Genomic DNA, 19,280 nt, shown 5'->3' on the forward strand with positions numbered 1-19,280 from the left:
TAGGAGGCACCGGTCGTTATTACAGGACGCTGGCAGGCTTGCCGTCAGTTGCATTCTGGCGAGAGTCAAGTGCCACAAGGTGCCTTTTTCTATTTGTTTGTTTCATGCTACACTGCACCAGCCACTGACCTGTGGTAGCCATGTCGTGCAAGAGGGAGGCAGGTTCATCCAATCAAAGAGCGGCTGAAAATTAACACTGATCTTTCCATTCTTGAAAAGGGACTGTGGCAAAAAGCAAAAAAAAAAAAAAAAAAGGCCACAGTGTTGATTCTAGGATGCACACTTACTGTATTTTACCGATTTATTTTAACAAAGACAGGATTTAAATCCATTCACCCGTTCATTTTTTTAAAACTCGAAATAAGACTTGATCTCAAAAGATGATATTCTGATATCACAGATTTGTTTTTGTGTGTTTTTTTTCACCGTGAATTCAATCTGAACCCCCTGCAATTCAGTACATGCAATATTCATAGTTGATCCATTGACTGCTATTCAAGCGGGAACTATTTGAAGAGGGAAAGTTCATGTGCATTTTTGATGGATTGTGCATGTCTTCCCCTACTCTATATGGATAGAGAGCTTGTTTGAAGGTCAGTGATTCTCTTCAGTCAGAGTCTTCCCTCAGCACTCCTTTTTTTGGGGGGAAGAATATCTCCAGGCTTCACTCCATATTTTTCAAGTGCTTCTAGGATGACTAGGTTGGATGACCTTGAATCTTGGTGGAGATGAATCTCTTTGAGCCTCTCCTCTCTCCTTTTCTTGGGGAACTCTGTCATGAAGAAAGACAACGACCTTCTCCCATCAGGTTTTTCATGTAAAGTATCCACTTTCCCAGATCCCAACCTTTTCATGTCTCTGATGTTTTTCTCTGTATGTGTGCTGAACTACAATTTCCTTTAACTTTAATGCACATATCACATATGATGTATTCCTCTTCTGAGTGACAAGTTAATACACATGCTATTTATCAATTAATTAATTTTTCCCCACTGGTCTCGTATTACATCCTTCAGTTTTCATGTGCATGTTAAGGAAGATCAATATTTAAAAAACTGGTGTGTGTGTGTGTGTGTGTGTGTGTGTGCGTGTGTGCGCTTTGGTGTTAGCATGTAGGAACGAGGGGTTGAAAAGGGGTTGAGTGGATCTTGAGAGCTGGCAGGTACATTATTGCAGAAGGCTCTGCCTAGCTTGACATGTGTGTGTTCCTAATCTCCTAGTGATATGACAAAGCTGTGTGGGAGCCTGGGCTGGATCTCTTCTGTCTGTTGTGACACACACCCGTCAACCCCCTCTCCCCTTCCTTTTGTCCACTACACACACACACCACACGCACATCATATTCCCCTCTTGACCCTTCGAGAATCCACCACTCCACTATCTATTGGCACCTTGTCACTATAGATGTGTACTTATATGTGCTATGAGAGCTTTGTAAAACCATCACTACGTGCATCTGTTTGTGTTCACACCTATTGCGCATGTTTTCATGCACACAGAAATTCATGCGTACACTAGCAGCAAACAAGAGCAGAGGCCTGTAGATGCAGGTGTGAGTGAGTTTCAGGCTTGTTTACCCCCTGTTAGTCAGCGCAGGGAAGATTAAGGCAAAATAAGTGGTGAAGTTGCTGTTGGTGAAGTGAAAAAAAAAAACAAGTTAAAGCTTTTATTTCCTTTCCCAACTTGATTTTAACTCTGTTGGGAATCCGCTCAGGAACAAACCTACACTGGAGGGTGGACTTTATCGCTGCAAGTCTGCTTCTTTAATCAAGGGGTGACACACTCTGGGTCTTTGGTTTGGTGCTTGTAAGAACAAATTTCCTGGGTGAACCTTTAAAAATCCCTCAATAGATGTTTTATTTGTGTATAGCTCTAAATTTGTCCAAATGAAGCACTTAACTTGTTACACCTGTATTCTTGTGAAAGACTACAGCTAGGTACTTTTGGGGGCATTTTGTACCTTTATTAGAGGACAGACAGTGGAGACAAACAGGAAATCGGGGGGGGGGGGGATTGGATGGACATAGTTCCCAATCAAACTGGACGTTGGTGATTACATCATCAGCACCTTAAACCTCTATGCCACCAAAGAACTCATCTACCTGCCTTTTAATCTGGATTGTTTAAATTTGGATTGCTGCAAAAGACTGACAGAACTCTAACACTTAGCAGAAGATAGAAGATCACACACACACACACGCACACGATTAGACTCAAAGACATGAGCAGATTACATGTGCATGGGTGTGTTTAATATGTTTCACTTCACATGGAGCAGCGGCACAAACCATAACACAGGATGAGGGCATATTCTTGCGGGAACTGAGCCAGTGCATCTGACCATGTTGACATTTTACACACTGACATCAGACGGGGAGTGGGGATAGTGGGGGGGGGGGGGGGACAGTTTGCAGCCCCTGCATTCAGTCACATTGTCACAGTGGAAGGTGTAAATGGGGGAGAATACAAAAAGCAGTTAAAGACTAGATTAGACTTTTTTAGGAAATTACAAAACGGCATCAATCTAAGAATAAATTGATTTGTAGGTTGAAATTACGCAGATAAGATTTTGAGATGGGGATGATTTCACCGTCTGCTCGGTGATACCCCCGCATGCGTCATCAAAACCAGATTCTTCTCCTGTGTGTTGTTACAGTTTGCTCCTCAGTCTCCTCCAGCCTCGCCCCAGAGATCCTAATGCATCATTTGAGGCTCATACAATTCACTGCTTCCCAAGCTACTGGCTCCTACCAGCCTGATAGAGGCATTTTTCGCCACTTAGAAACACGCACTGTGTGTCCGATCCCTTCCTCCTTAATATGTCCTCTATTACCATCAGGCATTTATGCCTGTTTTTTCTACTTCAGTAACCACTGAGCACCGGCTTCATTAAAACTAATTGAATCGGAAACATGTCTGCCTGAGGAAACATTAACTCTTTCTATAAAGGAAATTTCCGATTTCATTTTGTCAATAAGGTCAAAGGACTGAGCCTGTGTGTTCAATACTGATACATGCTATGCCCATAAACTTCAACTGTTGGGCTATTTAATTCAGGGTGTACTATCTATCAGCACTGCTTCAAAGTCTTGTGGTTTCTGGTGATTATATGATCATTTGTAGAAGTCACCTTTACTTTGTTTCCCCGTAGAAACCTGAAGAATCCCCTCTCTAACATCATGTCCTGTCAGTTTCATTGCATTATTAATTTCTCGTGGTTAGCATAATTGAGTCTTGGTACAAGCATTGCATTAACAGCTTTAACTGACCACACTTGAAACAATAATTTGATAGCAGCCGTCAGAAATCAATGCGCAATAACAGAGCATACACAGCTGTTTAATATGAAGTAAATATTTATGAGTGATCTGACTAGGCATCAAGTCCAGTCAATCTTCTTTGAAAGGATCTGTGCAAATGATTAACCTCATTTTACTGGTGCTGTCTGGGCTGGTAATGGCCATTAGAGCTAAGAAGGAGTGAGGCCTTTGATTTTTGGCTCCTCATCATTCACAGCTTGTCGCATCCCTTCATCCTTCATACATGGCTGCTGAATTGATTGTCTGTTTAGTCCTATGAATGATAAAGCTGCTCTGGGCCACAGGCTGAGAGGGACAGACACGGCTCACTTCCATCTATATGCAAGGTGGATTTCTTTTTCCTGCCTCGCCACTTGGAAATCAGCTTTTTGCATTATTTATTGGACAATCATGAGCATTTCAATATGGTAAATCAAATAGTCACAGTAATATAACTATAGGCAGTCATATCCAAAGGGCCATCATTCAACTCATTATTCATTCATTTTGTTTAGAGCTATAGTCGGAAAGACTCATGAGATTCATAAGTTGTGTAATCAACATGTTTTACTGCAGGCTCACACGGCAGCCTGCCTGAACAGAGGGAAAGGTAACATAAAAGGAAGTGATTTTGAGTGTAGACTGAACGTGCTGAATGAGTGAAGAGTAGCAGAATTATTGAGAAGTGGTACACAACCGACAACTGCTGGAGAGACAGGTGGAATATAACCTCAACATGAAAGCCAGAGTGCATTGGCATGCTGGCAAAAGTCATGAGTTGGTTTTAATCCCCTTTGTTTGAAAGAAAGTCGAGGTATAAAGGTTTTGGTCATAAAGCAACATGGATCTATTTCAGGTCCTGCTCACAAGCTTTCTAATAAGATTCTCACTCTGCACCTCAAAATAACTTTTAATGCAACTCACATGAAATGTAAAGAAAGACAACAGTTAGCTGTCATTTACTCAAGGCTTAATTCTTTCCAAGTCAGAGAAAATTACATGTTGTGTCTGAGACTCGTACGCGGTAGAGATTATCAACAGACTGTAGAGAGGTTTGCATCAAGCGTATTTGTGCATCTTTATAATTATTCGCTCTGTTTTCTGTGTCTTTCACCGGCTGCCGCAGACGTAATTCCAGTAGCAGTTTGAGCAACAGTGAGTTTTCCTCATCGGATGTCTAACAAGTTCTCATGTAGTGCAAAGGTGAAAGGTCAAGTGCTCTCCCACCACAGGGATCAGATGAGGCAAAGGTCTGATTTATGTTGGCCTCCCTACATGTTAATTCACACATTAGACCTCAACAGCTGATACGATCAACATATGAACCGGATTAGCAAAATAAAAAAGGATAAAATTATGTAAGGGTCCAAAAAAAAAAAAAGAAAGTCCATCTTTGTTCAGTTTTGTTATTGGGGAACGACTCCCGAGCTACAGCACTTCAAATCCACCGAGCACCACACACGTGAACCTGTCAGGTTGCATCACAGAATTAGACAAAAGTGCAGCTGTGCATGCAACATAATCCACGACTGTCACAGTGTGCACCGTGTGCTGTGTGTGGTAGCATCTATTAGTGGTGCTGTAAATGTGAAGCAGCATTCTCAGAAGCTGGGACTCTCTTGGTTTGATCATTTCACTCCTTTCTCACTTTATGTACGAGCACTTAGCAGCAGAAACACAGGCTTCTGTTTTCTAGGAGATGGCCACCTTCACCTGCTGCCTTTGGTTTGTTGTTCTCAGTGCAGGAGGAACCAAAGACAAGGCATGAACAACTGCAGAATTATTTCTTTTCTTTCTTCTAGCCCTGCTTACGCTGACACGATCATGTCTAATGTTCCGCTGATGTCAAGTGCGGGGAGGAAATTAAGTCATAGGCTCTTAATGAATTTAGACTCAAAGTCCTCCAGCGTGTATAATCATGCACAAACACTGACAGAAGTATTAGCTACTTGTGTCATGTTTTATTGTGTGGAGATAGACATGTTTAAAACCTAACTGTACTTTGAGTCAATAGAGAGAACTTGTGACATTGTAATGCACCCCTTTCAACAGATCTGCTAAATGTCAGCAAACTGGTTCTGAATGTAATCCCAATTTGCCTTGGAATTAGCACTTTACAGTGACGATCTAATTATTTAGACAATTTATTGCCTGCTGCTAATATCTCTCAAAATAAGCTGTTCCTTTCATCTTGATCATGTGATAAATGTGGAATCACTGAGGATAAGTCCCAGACATGCCTCAGAGCCTGGCGTCACTTCTCTGCTCTGACAGACTAAAGGGAAGGGTTTGTGACAGCGGCACTGCTTCACTTGGTGCAGGCCAATCACTGCCGTTTTATACACATTTCTAAATGACTTTCATTCCTGCGTGTGCGGACACAAGACGCGGGGAAAGTGGCTTGTATTGTCGTTGTGTGAAGGCGATCAGTAAATTGGATTTAAGGATATATGGTAGGACTTTTTACCTGACTGAAACCAGGAGCGCGGAGCCGGATTCCCCGGGGGTTTGTGGGAGGTTGGTGGTAACAGGCTAAATTAAACTACAATAAAACACCACTTTACCGGCTCCGGTACAAACTTAAAACCGCAGCTTAGAGAAAATGTTCCTGTGTGTGGCACCTCATGCCTTTCTTATACATTTAAAACCCCCAATTACGCAGCAAAGTGCTGCGCAGTGACGCACAATATAAAGCGGCGCGCAACAGGATTTCACAATAAATGTGTTGAGCTGCACACTGCGTTTTCTTCTTATTTCTAATGGCAGGTTAAAGGTAGTCGGCCTTTTATTGGGGGAAACTGTAAGTGTGAGTTCCGGTATGAGTCATCGGCAAGGTAAAACAGTTCAACAAATGTCCAAAAGTGAAGGCAGGTGAAGTTACGCATACATGATCCCGTACACAAATTAAAATAATATAAAGATGGACATCATTTTAAATCCTTATAGGCAACAAGGAAAGTCTGTCCAGAAAGACAACCTTAAACTTTTATTTGCATCAACTTTTCGCACCAGCAAAGAGCATCCAGAGGAACAGGCTGAATTATAAACCCCGATGTTCTTTGTGAAATTGTTCGCTGGAAATGTGACTTTATTTGGGATTCAAGCGGAAAACGAAGACTCCTATATTTAATCCGCTGCAGCTTTCTCCTTTGTCAAACACAAATAGACATTAGAGAATGACAAGAGGTTTTTAACAGCCTCTGATGTTTTAATAAAAGCGTCTTTTTTACAATCCAAATATAGGAAATATAGACACGCATGCAGGAGAAAACTCTCAGTTCATCCCCAAATTAGAAGTATGTTAAAATGTGATTTTCATGACTGAATTTTTCGCTCAGTTTCGGCTGAAATAAAACGATTAGAATGTTTAAAAATAAATATGTGCAACATATTTTTGTCGAAACAAAATAGAGAACTCAGACAGGAGTAGGCCTGCACATTGTTTGCGACATAGTCTTTAAATGCGTTAAAGGAAATAAATAAGTCTACATAATTTCACATTTACTTAAGGTGAGATATTCAAAGAAATAATTAACTTGAATGTTTGATTTTGCGCAAATAGGCCTGTGAGCGCTGATCTCAATACTTGAGGAAATTAGAATAAGTTTAAACTTCAAAATGATATTAGTGATATAAAGTAGCTCCTTCCGATCAGAGAATTTAAATGGTAGATTATTTCCAGAGAAATTATTTAGCAAAAGAATTGATTTAAAAGTTTTATTTGTAAACATTAAATATTTCTTTCTCTCTAAAGTTGATTTTTTTTTTTTAATCCGGCACCAAATGCGTTACAGAAGTTGTTAAGTACATCATGATGTCAAAGATGTGGGCCTATATCACACACTCATGAACCTCTTGATATAAGATGGGAAGGTTTTTTTTCCATTTCCAAAAAACGTGTTAAATCATAACTACCTAGACGTTTATAAGACATAAAACATAGACAACGTGCTCAGCATGAAACTTGGATGGTTTGAAATCGTTTAAATTGCACCATGCTTAGTGTAGCTCTTGGCAATAGAAATAATAAATATATAGAAACGTTTATATTCAACAGCAACAATACTTACAGCACATACAAACAAGGAATGTCTGACAGTTTTACAAACACCATGGGTCCCTCATTTTCTATACAGATGAGATATTTTTCCACATATGCGTCATACATAAAAGGAGTGCCATAACTACGAATCTGTATCAAATCTAGCAGACTACATAGTGTCCGGTATATATTATATATAGACATCACCTCAGCAAGTGCCTATAGAAGAAAAAGAAAAAGGAGGAGGAGGAGGGGGATAAAAGAAAACTAGAACATGCGTTGTCTTTTCTGGATACTTTTTGGGATCCTGTCAGAAACACATAGGCACGAGTCAGAAAAGAAAAGAAAATTAAATCTTTTCATTATAACAAACTTTGTACACATGTTATAAACCGATGCATTGGAGGCATCACATAATCTATCATAATATACAGTGTGTGTGTGTGTGTGCGTGTGTGTTCATATATATAAATGGAATATATTACATCTGAGTATGCTGAATCAGTAGAGCCGATGTTAAATAAACAGTAAGTGATTGCAAGACCGGATTAACTTTGTTGACAATTTGTCCACCGGAGAGAAATTCCCCGTGATGATTCACTCGTTTGGCATTTAAAAAAACAAAAAATAAAAGGCCTACACAGCAATCAAACTCTCCTTCTTTCTCCTGCTATTCTTTTTTCTCCCTATCTCACATGAATCCTTACTCATAATAGGGTACTGGTGTTCTATTAGCCTACGGAGCTTGCAGATATTCAGAAATAATAACGTTAAAAATCTGTCAAGTCTGACTCATAAACAGTCTTTTGGAAGGTCTTTGAGGTCTCGCCATGGAGTCAGACTCAGAAAGGTAGGGTGTCGAGGAAAAGTTTGTCAATTATTGCTGGCGGAGGGACTAGGTCTTCTAGTTTTAGGTAAAAGATACGCTGCAGACCTTGGGTACATAGTGTGCGCAGTTCAGGGAGCTTTCCCAAGAGTTTTGACAAGTAGTTGGGACGATTCAATCCACCGCCATTGAATGTCACTTGATCTTTGAGGCAGTTGACTATCTTGTTTTGGAGATCCTCGACTCTCTTGGGTTCCTTAAGCCCGTGTCGCTCTGAAATACAGAACAAAAAAAAGACACGGATTTATCATTTCTGATTCACTTTCTGTGTTCAGCACGCGTTGTAACGCAGAGAGTCAAAGGAGCAGCCGCCTTTACGCACCTGTTACCATGGCCAGAGCTGCGATGCAGGAGAACGCTGAGATGTCTATGTTCATGCTCTGCAAGTTGGAAGAAAAGTCCACGATAGCGTCCACCCACTCTCCAAATCCACGGACGCACTGTAGCCTGTGTAACACCACTCCATTACAAAAAATAAGTTTGCCTTCCACCGGGTTGGACCTGCAATTAATAAGAAAATGCCATTAATTACGCTTGGCAATAAATGGGAATTTAAGAGCCTTCTTATTATTGGGCAGCTAATAAAACCCAAAGCAATGAAGCTTGAAGGAGGAGCTGATGATTATCTAAAGCCTGGATTGTTTTGTTTAATAATTAGGCGGCTCACCTGTACGCCAGCCGCAGGACAAAAAGTTCAAGGAAGGCGGATTCAAAGAGGAGATCTTGGTCTTGCTTCGGTAGATCAGAAAAGCCGGGGATCTTCTCCGCCCAGCCCCGGATGATCTCCATGGAGCCCGTCAGGAGATCATAGAACTGCTGGATGTGCTGAGTGTTGTCTCCAGTCATTTGGTAGTCAGGGTTAGCCTGGAACTGGAATTTAATTTAAACAGCGCCTTAATGAGGTCCTTTAAAATATATAATCCGTGAAATTGCAAATGCCCATTTCCAAGAAGGAGAGGGTGCTTTTTCACTATTAAACTCATGTCTTCCTTTTATTAAGTTCTCTATTTCAGCGCAATTTACTTAGAGGAAAAAATATGCCACATTAAAAGCCTGACAAAGTTAGGAATTCAGCGGTGTATTACAAAAAACTTTCAAGGCTGTAAATTGTTCCCTAAATGAAGGGCTAAATTAAAAAGGCCGTCAATCTTTTTGTTCCCTCTGTTTTCACCCGGAGAAATAATGCTCAACATTTTTTTTCTTCTTTTAAGTGCAGTGTGTGTTTTATTTCTGAGATTGTGCTACTTACTCTGGAGTAGTCCAAAGCAGACATGGAGGGGTTGGAGTCCACATGGGCCCTAACAAGTGCGCTTATGAGGCTCACCGGCGGCGAGGGTGGGGAGGGCTCCTGGGGACTTTTGGGTTTGGATGGTAGGCGTCCTCTCCGACCTTTCAGATTATCTGTTCGGACAACTGCAATGTAAGAAATAAATATGACATATAAGTCATCACTACGCACTTCTGTTGCTGTGCGTAAATATTTAAATGTGGTTATAAATAACAATCCAGCAATATTACGCACACGTTTTCCCAGTGTATCAGTGGGGGAATATAATCTACTGGTGTAAAATAATTTAATGCATGGCCTAAACATACCTTCTCTCACCATTCCGACGACAATGCACTTCTGGAAACGGCAGAACTGGCAGCGATTTCTCCGGCGTTTGTCAACAGGACAGTTTTTATTTGCTAAACACACGTATTTTGCATTTTTCTGAACGGTGCGCTGGAAAGAAAGAAAGAAAAATCACAGTGTCACTCTGCAGGCCTGTTTCCAAGACTATATAACATGTAGAGCACGGACTGTGGATTGCTGCACAAGTGATATAACATAAAAATGAACAGATGGAAACGATATAATATCAGTTTCATCTCCTGTTTGGGACTGCGCTGTATAAACCAACAAGAGGGAATAGACCGTCAGCAAATACACATTCGTGGTCTTTCATATTTTACTTATTCCTCTGAGATCAACTGTGTGAATAGACAGGCTTGTCATATAAAGTTATTTTACGCACGCACTTTAAGGTGTTGCATGATAATATTTAGTGTAAATGCGATGGTATTACATGTTCAGGATGTGTTATTCTTCTCAATATTTTTAAGGCTGACTTTAACTCGCCGTGAATAATAGAAAACACACAGCATATCTTTCATGTAATAACAGTAACACTGATTCATGGTTCCTGTCATGTCAGCCCACCTTGAAAAATCCTTTGCAGCCCTCGCAGGTTCTCACTCCATAATGCTGGCAGGCTGCGTTGTCCCCACATACCGCACACAGACCCTCGTTTGACGGAGATCCTCGGGACGGGGGCGATGGCACTTGGCTGTCCACCAGCTGGTGCCCGTGGCTGAGCTGCAGGGAGTGAGGAAAGGCCAGACCAGCTTGTTTCCGTATGGCGCTGGGCACCGCGAAGCTCTGGCCGTCCAGGCCGCGGTGCACGCCCGGGTTGTCGTGGTTCATGGAGACGTGCAGCGGCCCGTCGAACCGCATCTGACAGCTGGAAACTGGAGTACCGGGCGGGGACTGCTTGAAGGAGAAGAGCGAAAGCCTTGACACCGGATTCTTGCGCTGGTCTATCATATGAGACGTGGCCGCAACATAGTTCTGGTGGAAACTGTGGAGGGAGCCAGGGTCCTCCCACATGTGATTAGGCTGAACCTGGAAGTTTGGCGTACTCGGGGCGTGAGGCGAGGAGGGTTTGAAGTACATAGGCCCAGAGTGAGCCATCATTTCTTCCGACTGAGGTGGCAGGTGGCTCTGCTGATGGTAGTTGTGCATCGGGACGTCCTCCACCTTGATAGAGGACTGCTCTCCAGAGTGGGGCATCTGATACAGACAGGGTGGTTTAACGTCGTAACTGGTGTTATAGTTGTCCATGAATGTACTGAAACTTGGGAGAGAAGTAGTAGCTGTGATCTCAGTGTTGGTCAAGTCCATGCTAAACTTAACAAACTCAGGTGTTAAGAAGTCGCAGCTGTATTCTCCTGCGGTGTGGTAGCTGTAGCTCTGGGAAGCAGGACTAGCTCCTTGAGGTGATGATCCATACTGAGCCTGAACGCAGGGCATGGCTGAAAACCAAACCGGTAGAAAGACATCAGAATTTCTCAAAGAAATGCTCAAATCGGAAAGTTTTACACTTTAGTCTATTTAATCTAATTTTACTGCAAACAAAACATTTATTAACAGTGCTTTACATTAACGAGTAGTTTCAGAATAAAATACCATTAAAAACATTAATACATCTATTTTTTTATTTGCAAAGAATTTTCCATATCCTACCTCAAGTCTTCTGACAGTTTTTCGGTGACACTTGAAATGGGTATTGTCAGGAGTTGTATGGGTGTCAGGATTCAAGAAAGCGGCTCTGTTCTGGATCTTCCCCTAATAAAACACACCACTTTGACATTTACTAGATTGTAAAATAAAACTTTTTTTTTTTTTTTTTTTTTTTTAAAAATACCACGATATCCCGGATATAGTCAGTTTTAAGCTTCACAGCTGCGCGCAACCAGTTTCCAATTACGCACAGCGTTTATGGAATATGTTCTAAAAATGTTGAGTTGAAACCGGCAAAATGCGTGCTTAAAGTATTTTTTTTCTTTTCTTATTATAAAGTGTGCGTTTCTTTGTGGTGATCAGACCAACTTCGCGCACTTGACACCAGTGACAAGTTGTCTAGAAAGCGGAAAGCTAAAAAAAAATCTCTTGAAATATAAGCAGCAACAGATCTGCACAGTCAGACTCAGTTTTGTGTTATTTCAGTTTAACAGTAAAAGCAGACTAAAAGAAAAAACGATTTAAAGGGCTCGGAGAAGGCGGCGCAACTAAAGCGCAGACACAGATTACGTTGCAAAGAAAGAGAAGAGGGGATCTTACCTCTTTCACATCAGGATCGTGGCTTTCAATCCATGCGATAAGCATGCAGGGGGTATTCATCAATTTGTGTAAAAGCTCCAAATCATGAGCGGCGGTACCCAACAATGCCAGGCAGACAAACCGTGTGACTCCGCGCACTGACAGCGACACCAGCTTCGACTACCCAGTCTGGCCAATGTGGCTTTGTTTATGTGAGCTCTGGATACCGTGGCCCACGTGTTTCACAGCGCGACGTCATCGGCGTCGACACAGACACGGACCAATCCGCTGGGGAACTTTCTCAAGCCCCAATTTTTCTGGCGAGTATGTTTGTCTTGTGGTATGTGTTCTGTGTTGCTTCCCACATGGACATTAGCAGAGATGTAGTGGAGGGTAAACCCTTCTGTGCTCGGTGCAGACACTTTTGTGTTTGCAGAGGACTTAAGTCACGCTTGTTGTGGGCTGACATTAATCTATGTGCTGTGATTTCACTGTGTTTGCGGCGTGTCTGCAGAGTAAATGAGATGTTGTGATGAGCTCATAGTTTCTGCACATTTGATTAAGTTTTGTTTGTAGTGATGCATATTTTCCTTTGTTTCTCCAGCACAGCAACACAGAGGTAATTCATTTAAAACCACCATGATGCAATGCAGGTGAAGTACCAGGTTGCAGCAGGCCAACGTGTAAAGGTGCGTTTTTATACTCAGGTAACGCACAGCTCATGCGTAGAAGCATCCTTACTGACTATAGTGCTGAGTGCACTTTTAGCCTGATAGTTGTGTGTGTATGTGTGTGTGATGAGTGTACATTGGCACATCTAGGCACAGTTATGTCACAATGTGGCTGATACGCCAGACTCACTACTTGTATGAAATAGGCCTAATGAAGCGAGGGTCAATATTATTCTTCGTTATCTTCTGACAGGATTTCTGTATTTCAATTGTGTTCCAAATTTAGACCTCAGATGGGGTGGGGTTTGCGGGGTGGGCTGCCTATTCATAGAGCTGCTGTATAGTTGTATGTGAGCTACTGCTGCTGGAGGAGGAAGGGGGGGATAATTAGTGGGCCTGTAGCCAGTTGTCATGGGGGAACCAATTTAGTCCCCAGAGAGGGAAACGTGATAGGAGCGGGCAGAATGGAGAGTGACGCAGAAAACGCTCAAGTTGACGCAGTCGCCAAAATAATCTTTTGGGCTTTATTGTTCTGCAGCGATGGAATAACTGATCTCAGTGTAATCTTACACCAACACCTTGTAGCCAATCAAGGTGGTCTGAATTTTCTCCACATGCATACGAGGCCTGGGCAGCAAGCCAAGGTGAGGAGTGTGCAACAAGACGTGTAGTTAGACATGTATGCCCGCATGCAGGTAACAGCAGCCAGCATCACACAGCACGTGTGTTATTTCTAGCGGGCTGATGCTTTATTATACGAGCCACAGAGCAGCCATCAGTCTCAGAGCAGTTTTTATTTTGTGTGCCCTGTGCTCAGTGCACGCAAGGACAGAGTGTGCAAGGAGGTGGGAGGAAAAAAGAAAACTGTATATCATGGTTACACTCACCTCTAGAGGACACTATTGTTCACCAGCCATACATCAACCAGCTCCTGTTTCTTACAATTAACCTTTTAATTAACCTAACCCCATTAAGGCTGTGTGGTCACGCCCAGTCGTTTTCAGGTGGGCTAGATGGCAGGATTTGTAAATTACAAATTCTCCGCACTGCTCTGTGAATATTCAGCCAAATAATGCAGTTAAAGTTGTGGTGTTTCTTTGGTTGCTGCTAATTAGACCACCTTTCACTGGAGCTGAGGAGGCTTCAACACACATCCTGTCATTGTGTGCTGACTGACCACACAAATGCATGTAGGTACAGTGGAACTTTTCTGTGTGTGTGAAAACATCCATGACAGGAGGCTGCATGGTCACACTGTGTTCCTGTTATCCATTTAGAATTTGGAATGAAAACACAATTAGCAGTTTAATTGGCCATTTTACTGAAGAATAATTAACTTCCCATTTATATGCGCAATTAATTGACAGTCATTTGAAAGTGAAGAGTTGGTTTTAATCACACAGAAGTTATTTCCTGAGATTATATTTTTAACTTTGTGTGAAGAAATTCAGAGTGACATTACTCATTTTAGTGTGTGGGCACGCGACTGTGTGCGCGTGTGAGGTTGAATGAGTGAGAGAGGTCCCTTTTCAATAGCTTACAGGCCGACACAGCTCTGATATTAATTTATCTACAGGTACAATCCGGAAATCTGTAGGAAATAAACTTTATAATTAATTAATATTTATATTAGTGGATAAGTTACTGTCGTCATCTCAAGGTCGCAGGATGCGTATGGATCCCACAGGGGTGAAGGGGCGCCCAAGGGTGCGATTAGGAAAGTGAGCAGCTCGCCACATGTTTAGCTGAACGGTGTTGTCATCATGAACCAACTACTTTCTAATTTGGCTTCAGGTGGCAAGTGTGCACCCTGCGCAAAAGTAGTTTCGGAGTCCAGACGGTTTTAGTCATTGCAACACAGCGCAGTGATTTGACCATGACATGCAGTGGCGCCCCCAAGAGGTGCCCCCACTCCCCCACCCACACAAAATCATTGGAGGTCAATATTAATGTCTTGAAGAGACTATGGCATGCTCATTTTAAAGCTAACTCAGAGTTAGTGTTTCCTTGTGGCACTACACAACTTAATGCTGGGTTCTACATGCATCAAATTATAGTTTATAGTTTATAGTGTACCAAAGATTAAGATTTTACATACAAATTATGATCCTTGAATTATGATTTTTTTTTTTTTTTTTACAGATTTAACAGTCAACCACTAAATAGTCTGAGTGGGTGGAAGTTTGCTGCAAAGATCAGCCTCTCATTGGGCGGAACAAGCCACCCACTGAAGTCCCGCCCTACCACCTCCGGTTGCAGTTTTCAACATGTCCTTTACTAACTTGTGCGGTGTTTGATCTTGCGGGGATGTAGCCATTTTTCTGCCATGGTTCGCGTCCTGTAGGCGATATTTTTGTGGCCGTGTTACACCAAAACCTGTTTCTCCCCGGCAATATTTTTGCAAGTGCACCGTTGCTGTGGGACTGCCAAGAACAGTTGTGATTGGTTGAAAGAAATACAAGCAGCCGGGGCGTTTTTTTCTCCAATCTTAAAGTGAGAGTCGGCCCAGCCAGACCTTTCTTTTCTTGAGAAAGGTCTGGTGAGCGAGACTAACCACTAAATAAAGTTGTTCAAATTTGCCTCATCCTGCAATACCAACATACTGCTTACATGTTTGTGCATCAGTTACAATTATCCAGTAATGTAAAATAATAATATATTTCAAACAGGCACCATTAGGCTGCATAATAAAGTGATTTTTAAGTACATTTTTCTTGCTAAACTTCAGTGCTTTTACTTCAGTAAGAAGTTATGGAGTATTAATACATTGTTTTATTGCTTGAGTTCATGAGTTGTGACATGTTTGCTGACATTTTCAGAAATGGAAGTTTGCTTTTTGGTGGATGGTAAGTTAATATATTGTAGTTTTAGTCATATAGTATTTCTTGGTAATTTTACAATATATTTGAGGAAAATGTTGATATTCCCAACAGCCTCTGTCATGCTTTTGCATTTTCCTGCATTACAAGACCCGCTCGCTAGCTTGCTAAATTGTCAGCGTCAGTGGCTTCTAGACGCCAACAGTAGCATCAGTGTTGCTGTTGTCTAACAGCAGTGCTCTCATGACATAACCACTTGAAAGCCAAGCATGTCGTGCACACAGCTTCCCATGTCATAACAACAAGCTCACACATTCCATTTGAAGGCAGCAAAAGTCAAGGACCTGATTACTTCTTCCACCACTGTTAATTTGTAAGTATCCCTTTAATGTTGCTGCTGGTCCACGTAGTGCACTAAGTTAGACAGTTTTCATGCTGCAGGTATAATCTACAGTACAGGTATTTCTTCATATGGAATACTCTAGTACATTGCATGCTTAGTTTAGCACCTGTGAAGTAACTTGAAGAGTAAGAACAGTATTTATCTCTGAAGTGCAGAGGAGCGTATGTTTAAAGATTTTTAAAACAATGGAAATATTCTGGGAAGCACCACCTTCTCAAAATTGCATGTAGAGTGGAAATAGACAAGTTTTTTTTTTCTTTGAGTCACTATTATGAAGTAAATTGTGATTGCACAGTGTAATGGCTATAGAGTAGTCACACCATTGGCATTTACTGTTTCCTATAAACCCTGCTTTCACTTTGCAATTCTATATGCCGTAGGGTACGATCTCCGAGGAAAATAAACACTGAATATATGGTACAAAGTAAGGTTAGATGCTAGAATGTGCCCACAGTGTTTTGCCTAGTCCCACCCTACTGTGTTGTAACTGGCTAGATATAACCCTAACCATAACGTCTTTTTCCTAAGCCTAACTGCTTGTGACCTATACACACCAATCACAGCGCATATTCACAGCACAGTAGGGCAAGACTAGGAAAAACATTTCCGTCAGTGGGTACATCCTAGCATTTCCCCAGAGGAAGTGTGTCAACTATTAACGACACAAAACAGGAAGAAGATAGCACTTTTGTTTTCCCCGCTAGCTATTGGTAGCTAACCCCAAGTTACCAAAGAGTATGGATGTGAGTTATTTGCGGTTACTATCCCCAGCAGTGGAAATGGTGGAACAACTGAAGTGGCTGTGAAAACTCTACCCAGTTGATAGATGCTAGGCTCTGAAAAAACAGAAAGCGATCTGGCTGTCTTTGCGAAAGTGGCATCAACAATACTAGTTGGAAACACGAAGTGGGGAAAGTTGACAAGTTGTTTGTTTCCACTTTAAGCACATTACTTAACAAAGGCATAAAAACAACTGAGAAAACTTCCCACTTGTTTTTATGTCATAATCACTGATTGAACCACTCACTTCTTCACATTAGTTAGCTCTGAATCTGCATAAAAACTAGGAGGGAGTTGTTCAGCTCACTTAGACACTCTTAAATCCAAGCCCAGGTAGTTTGCAAAATCTGCTGGTCCCTCGCACAAACCTCATTTCATTTCTAAGCACCAGCAGGTATCAAACTTTCTGAGAATTGAGCAGCCCGACCCTGAAGGCATCCCTTTGCTCAGTGTCTTCTTTCCATTTCTAGATTCCCACTTTACAAGCTTAAATGTCTACTTAATATGCTTTAATGCCTGCTCTTTAGAGCCAGGGAGCACTTCATCACTTTTATACACCTTTATATAACACACTGTTAACTAGCAATGCCTTATGGAACAGCTTGTCTTGCAGCTGGAAGGCGCCTCCATGGCATGATGGAGGTACCTGTTCACCATTCACAATGAGACAGTAAAATGGGAATAGAGGCCTCTGCATACTGCTGCTGTCTATATCAGTCAACGATGAATATTCATGAATCACAGTGTCATGACATGCTCTGTAATTGGCAGCAACATTAGTAATGACACTGCTGGTATCAAGTCCCTGCATATTCATGTGGTGGGGCAATATTTCCTCGTGGTGCTGTTTTTTTTCTCTCCTCCTGAAAGTGAAAATGTATTCTGAAGCTGCAGGTGTCCCTGGTGCCACAATCAATTGCTGGCTGGATTGTGCCCCAGTGAAAATCAGACAAACCATTAGTTTCTTTGTCAATCTCTTTGATTAATAATATATCTGAATTCTAAAAGGTTGAGAGGACTCTAAATAGTGTAAAGTGAATCTCTTTGTAATAGTTATGAATGCAGGCCTTCAGGACTCCTATATACCATGTTGTTGCCACTGGCTGTTGGCCATTTAAAAGATCATTGGTAAAATGTATTGATGACTTTTGCCTAAAAAAAATTCACCAAAATTACATGAGGAATGAGCTTCTGCTCACTAATGATGCTCAGAAACAGTTTATCTCTTATCCAAGTTGTTTGAGGTGTGAGTAGATTGAGCAGCTTGCAAAGACACAAACCTGCTCATTGAGGTTACACACTGATAGTGGGCTCACTGTGGCAGATTTCTTTTTGTACTGGAATTTGCTTGCGACTCCATTTCGGCCCCACTAAAGTGTCCTAGAATGGATGATGAGGGAATTGGATAAAGCTTTGCCTAAGCTGCAAGGCTTTCTCCTCTAAGCAGCTGGATGGGAGGATATTTCTCCTCGTGGCTTCAGTTTAGTGCAGTGAACCATCCAAACTGTGGCGTAAGGAGGCAGACCTGGTACTAGACCTGTAGAAGGATCAGTATTGTGACAATAACATTGTTTGAAGGGGTGTAGTGTCGGTTGATGAGGTGGGTGTACTAGTAGGTGGATGGGTAGGTTACAGAGGAGGAAGTAGGTATAGGCTACTATCATATATTCCAGAGGCTTATTGGCTGATAGGTGGGTATACTGCAAATGGCAAGAAAAAGAGTTGGGTATACCCTGTATACCTGCGTATACTCTCCACTACACCACTGATTGTTTGCAACAAAGGAAACTTCACAGCTGTAGTATTAGTCATGTTTCAAGGGATGGAAGAAGTATTCAGATCCTCAACCAAATTAAAAGTGCCAGTACAACAATGTATATAGTATATGCTCAATTGCACATAAAAGTCCTGCATTCGAGATCCTACTAATGAAAAAGTACAAAAATATCACCAGTGAAATATACTTGAAGTATCAAACTAAAAGTACTAATTCTGCAGTAAAATGCTACCTGTGACTTATATATATTTCCATTATTGCTAATACAAATGCATTAATGTGTATGTAACATTTTACTTTTGTAGCTGAACAAGATGGAGCTAGTTATATCTGAGGGGTTGTAGGATGGTTAATGGACAAGGAAGGATGAAAAAAACAAAGTTCTGTTAGACAAATCTGTCTTTAAATTTGCTTTTTTGATAAATATTTGATCATTTTACCTCTGTGGGCTTCAAACCGTTATCTAAATAAAATCATCTGAGAATTTTCGGGGGGAAATGTCTCTTGGTGGAACTGCTAACAGCTCAGACATCTGAAACAGGAAAGGGAGCGCCAACCAGACACTGCTGTTTGTTAGAGGTCACACGTCAATAAAGTTGGGAACCATTTGTTTAATCCTCAACAATGTATTGTATTTTACAATCTTATAATATATTGTTTTATTTATCTTTTAATCTGAAAAGTAACTAGTAGGCCTAACTACTGTTGTAGAATAAATGTGAAGTAAAAAAAGAAACTTTT

General features: G+C 41.4%; 2 protein-coding genes across 2 annotated transcripts in view; one reads left to right on the plus strand and one right to left on the minus strand.

The window, feature by feature from the left end:
* Nucleotides 1-19,280, plus strand: part of LOC125899214 (glycerol-3-phosphate dehydrogenase, mitochondrial-like) — a 124,384-nt gene that overhangs the window by 90,738 nt on the left and 14,366 nt on the right. The window lies entirely within an intron of this gene.
* On the minus strand, nucleotides 6,063-12,278 carry nr4a2a (nuclear receptor subfamily 4, group A, member 2a). Its single transcript, XM_049594829.1, has 8 exons — nucleotides 12,111-12,278; nucleotides 11,514-11,615; nucleotides 10,431-11,302; nucleotides 9,824-9,953; nucleotides 9,477-9,640; nucleotides 8,895-9,097; nucleotides 8,550-8,728; nucleotides 6,063-8,440 (listed from the first exon to the last, which is right to left on the minus strand). Exons 3-8 carry the CDS (start codon nucleotides 11,298-11,300, stop codon nucleotides 8,184-8,186), a joined length of 1,803 nt encoding a protein of 600 aa, XP_049450786.1. The 5' UTR covers nucleotides 11,301-11,302; nucleotides 11,514-11,615; nucleotides 12,111-12,278; the 3' UTR covers nucleotides 6,063-8,183.

This window comes from Epinephelus fuscoguttatus, linkage group LG13 (genome assembly GCF_011397635.1).
Source record: "Epinephelus fuscoguttatus linkage group LG13, E.fuscoguttatus.final_Chr_v1".
NCBI classification, from domain to species: domain Eukaryota; kingdom Metazoa; phylum Chordata; class Actinopteri; order Perciformes; family Serranidae; genus Epinephelus; species Epinephelus fuscoguttatus.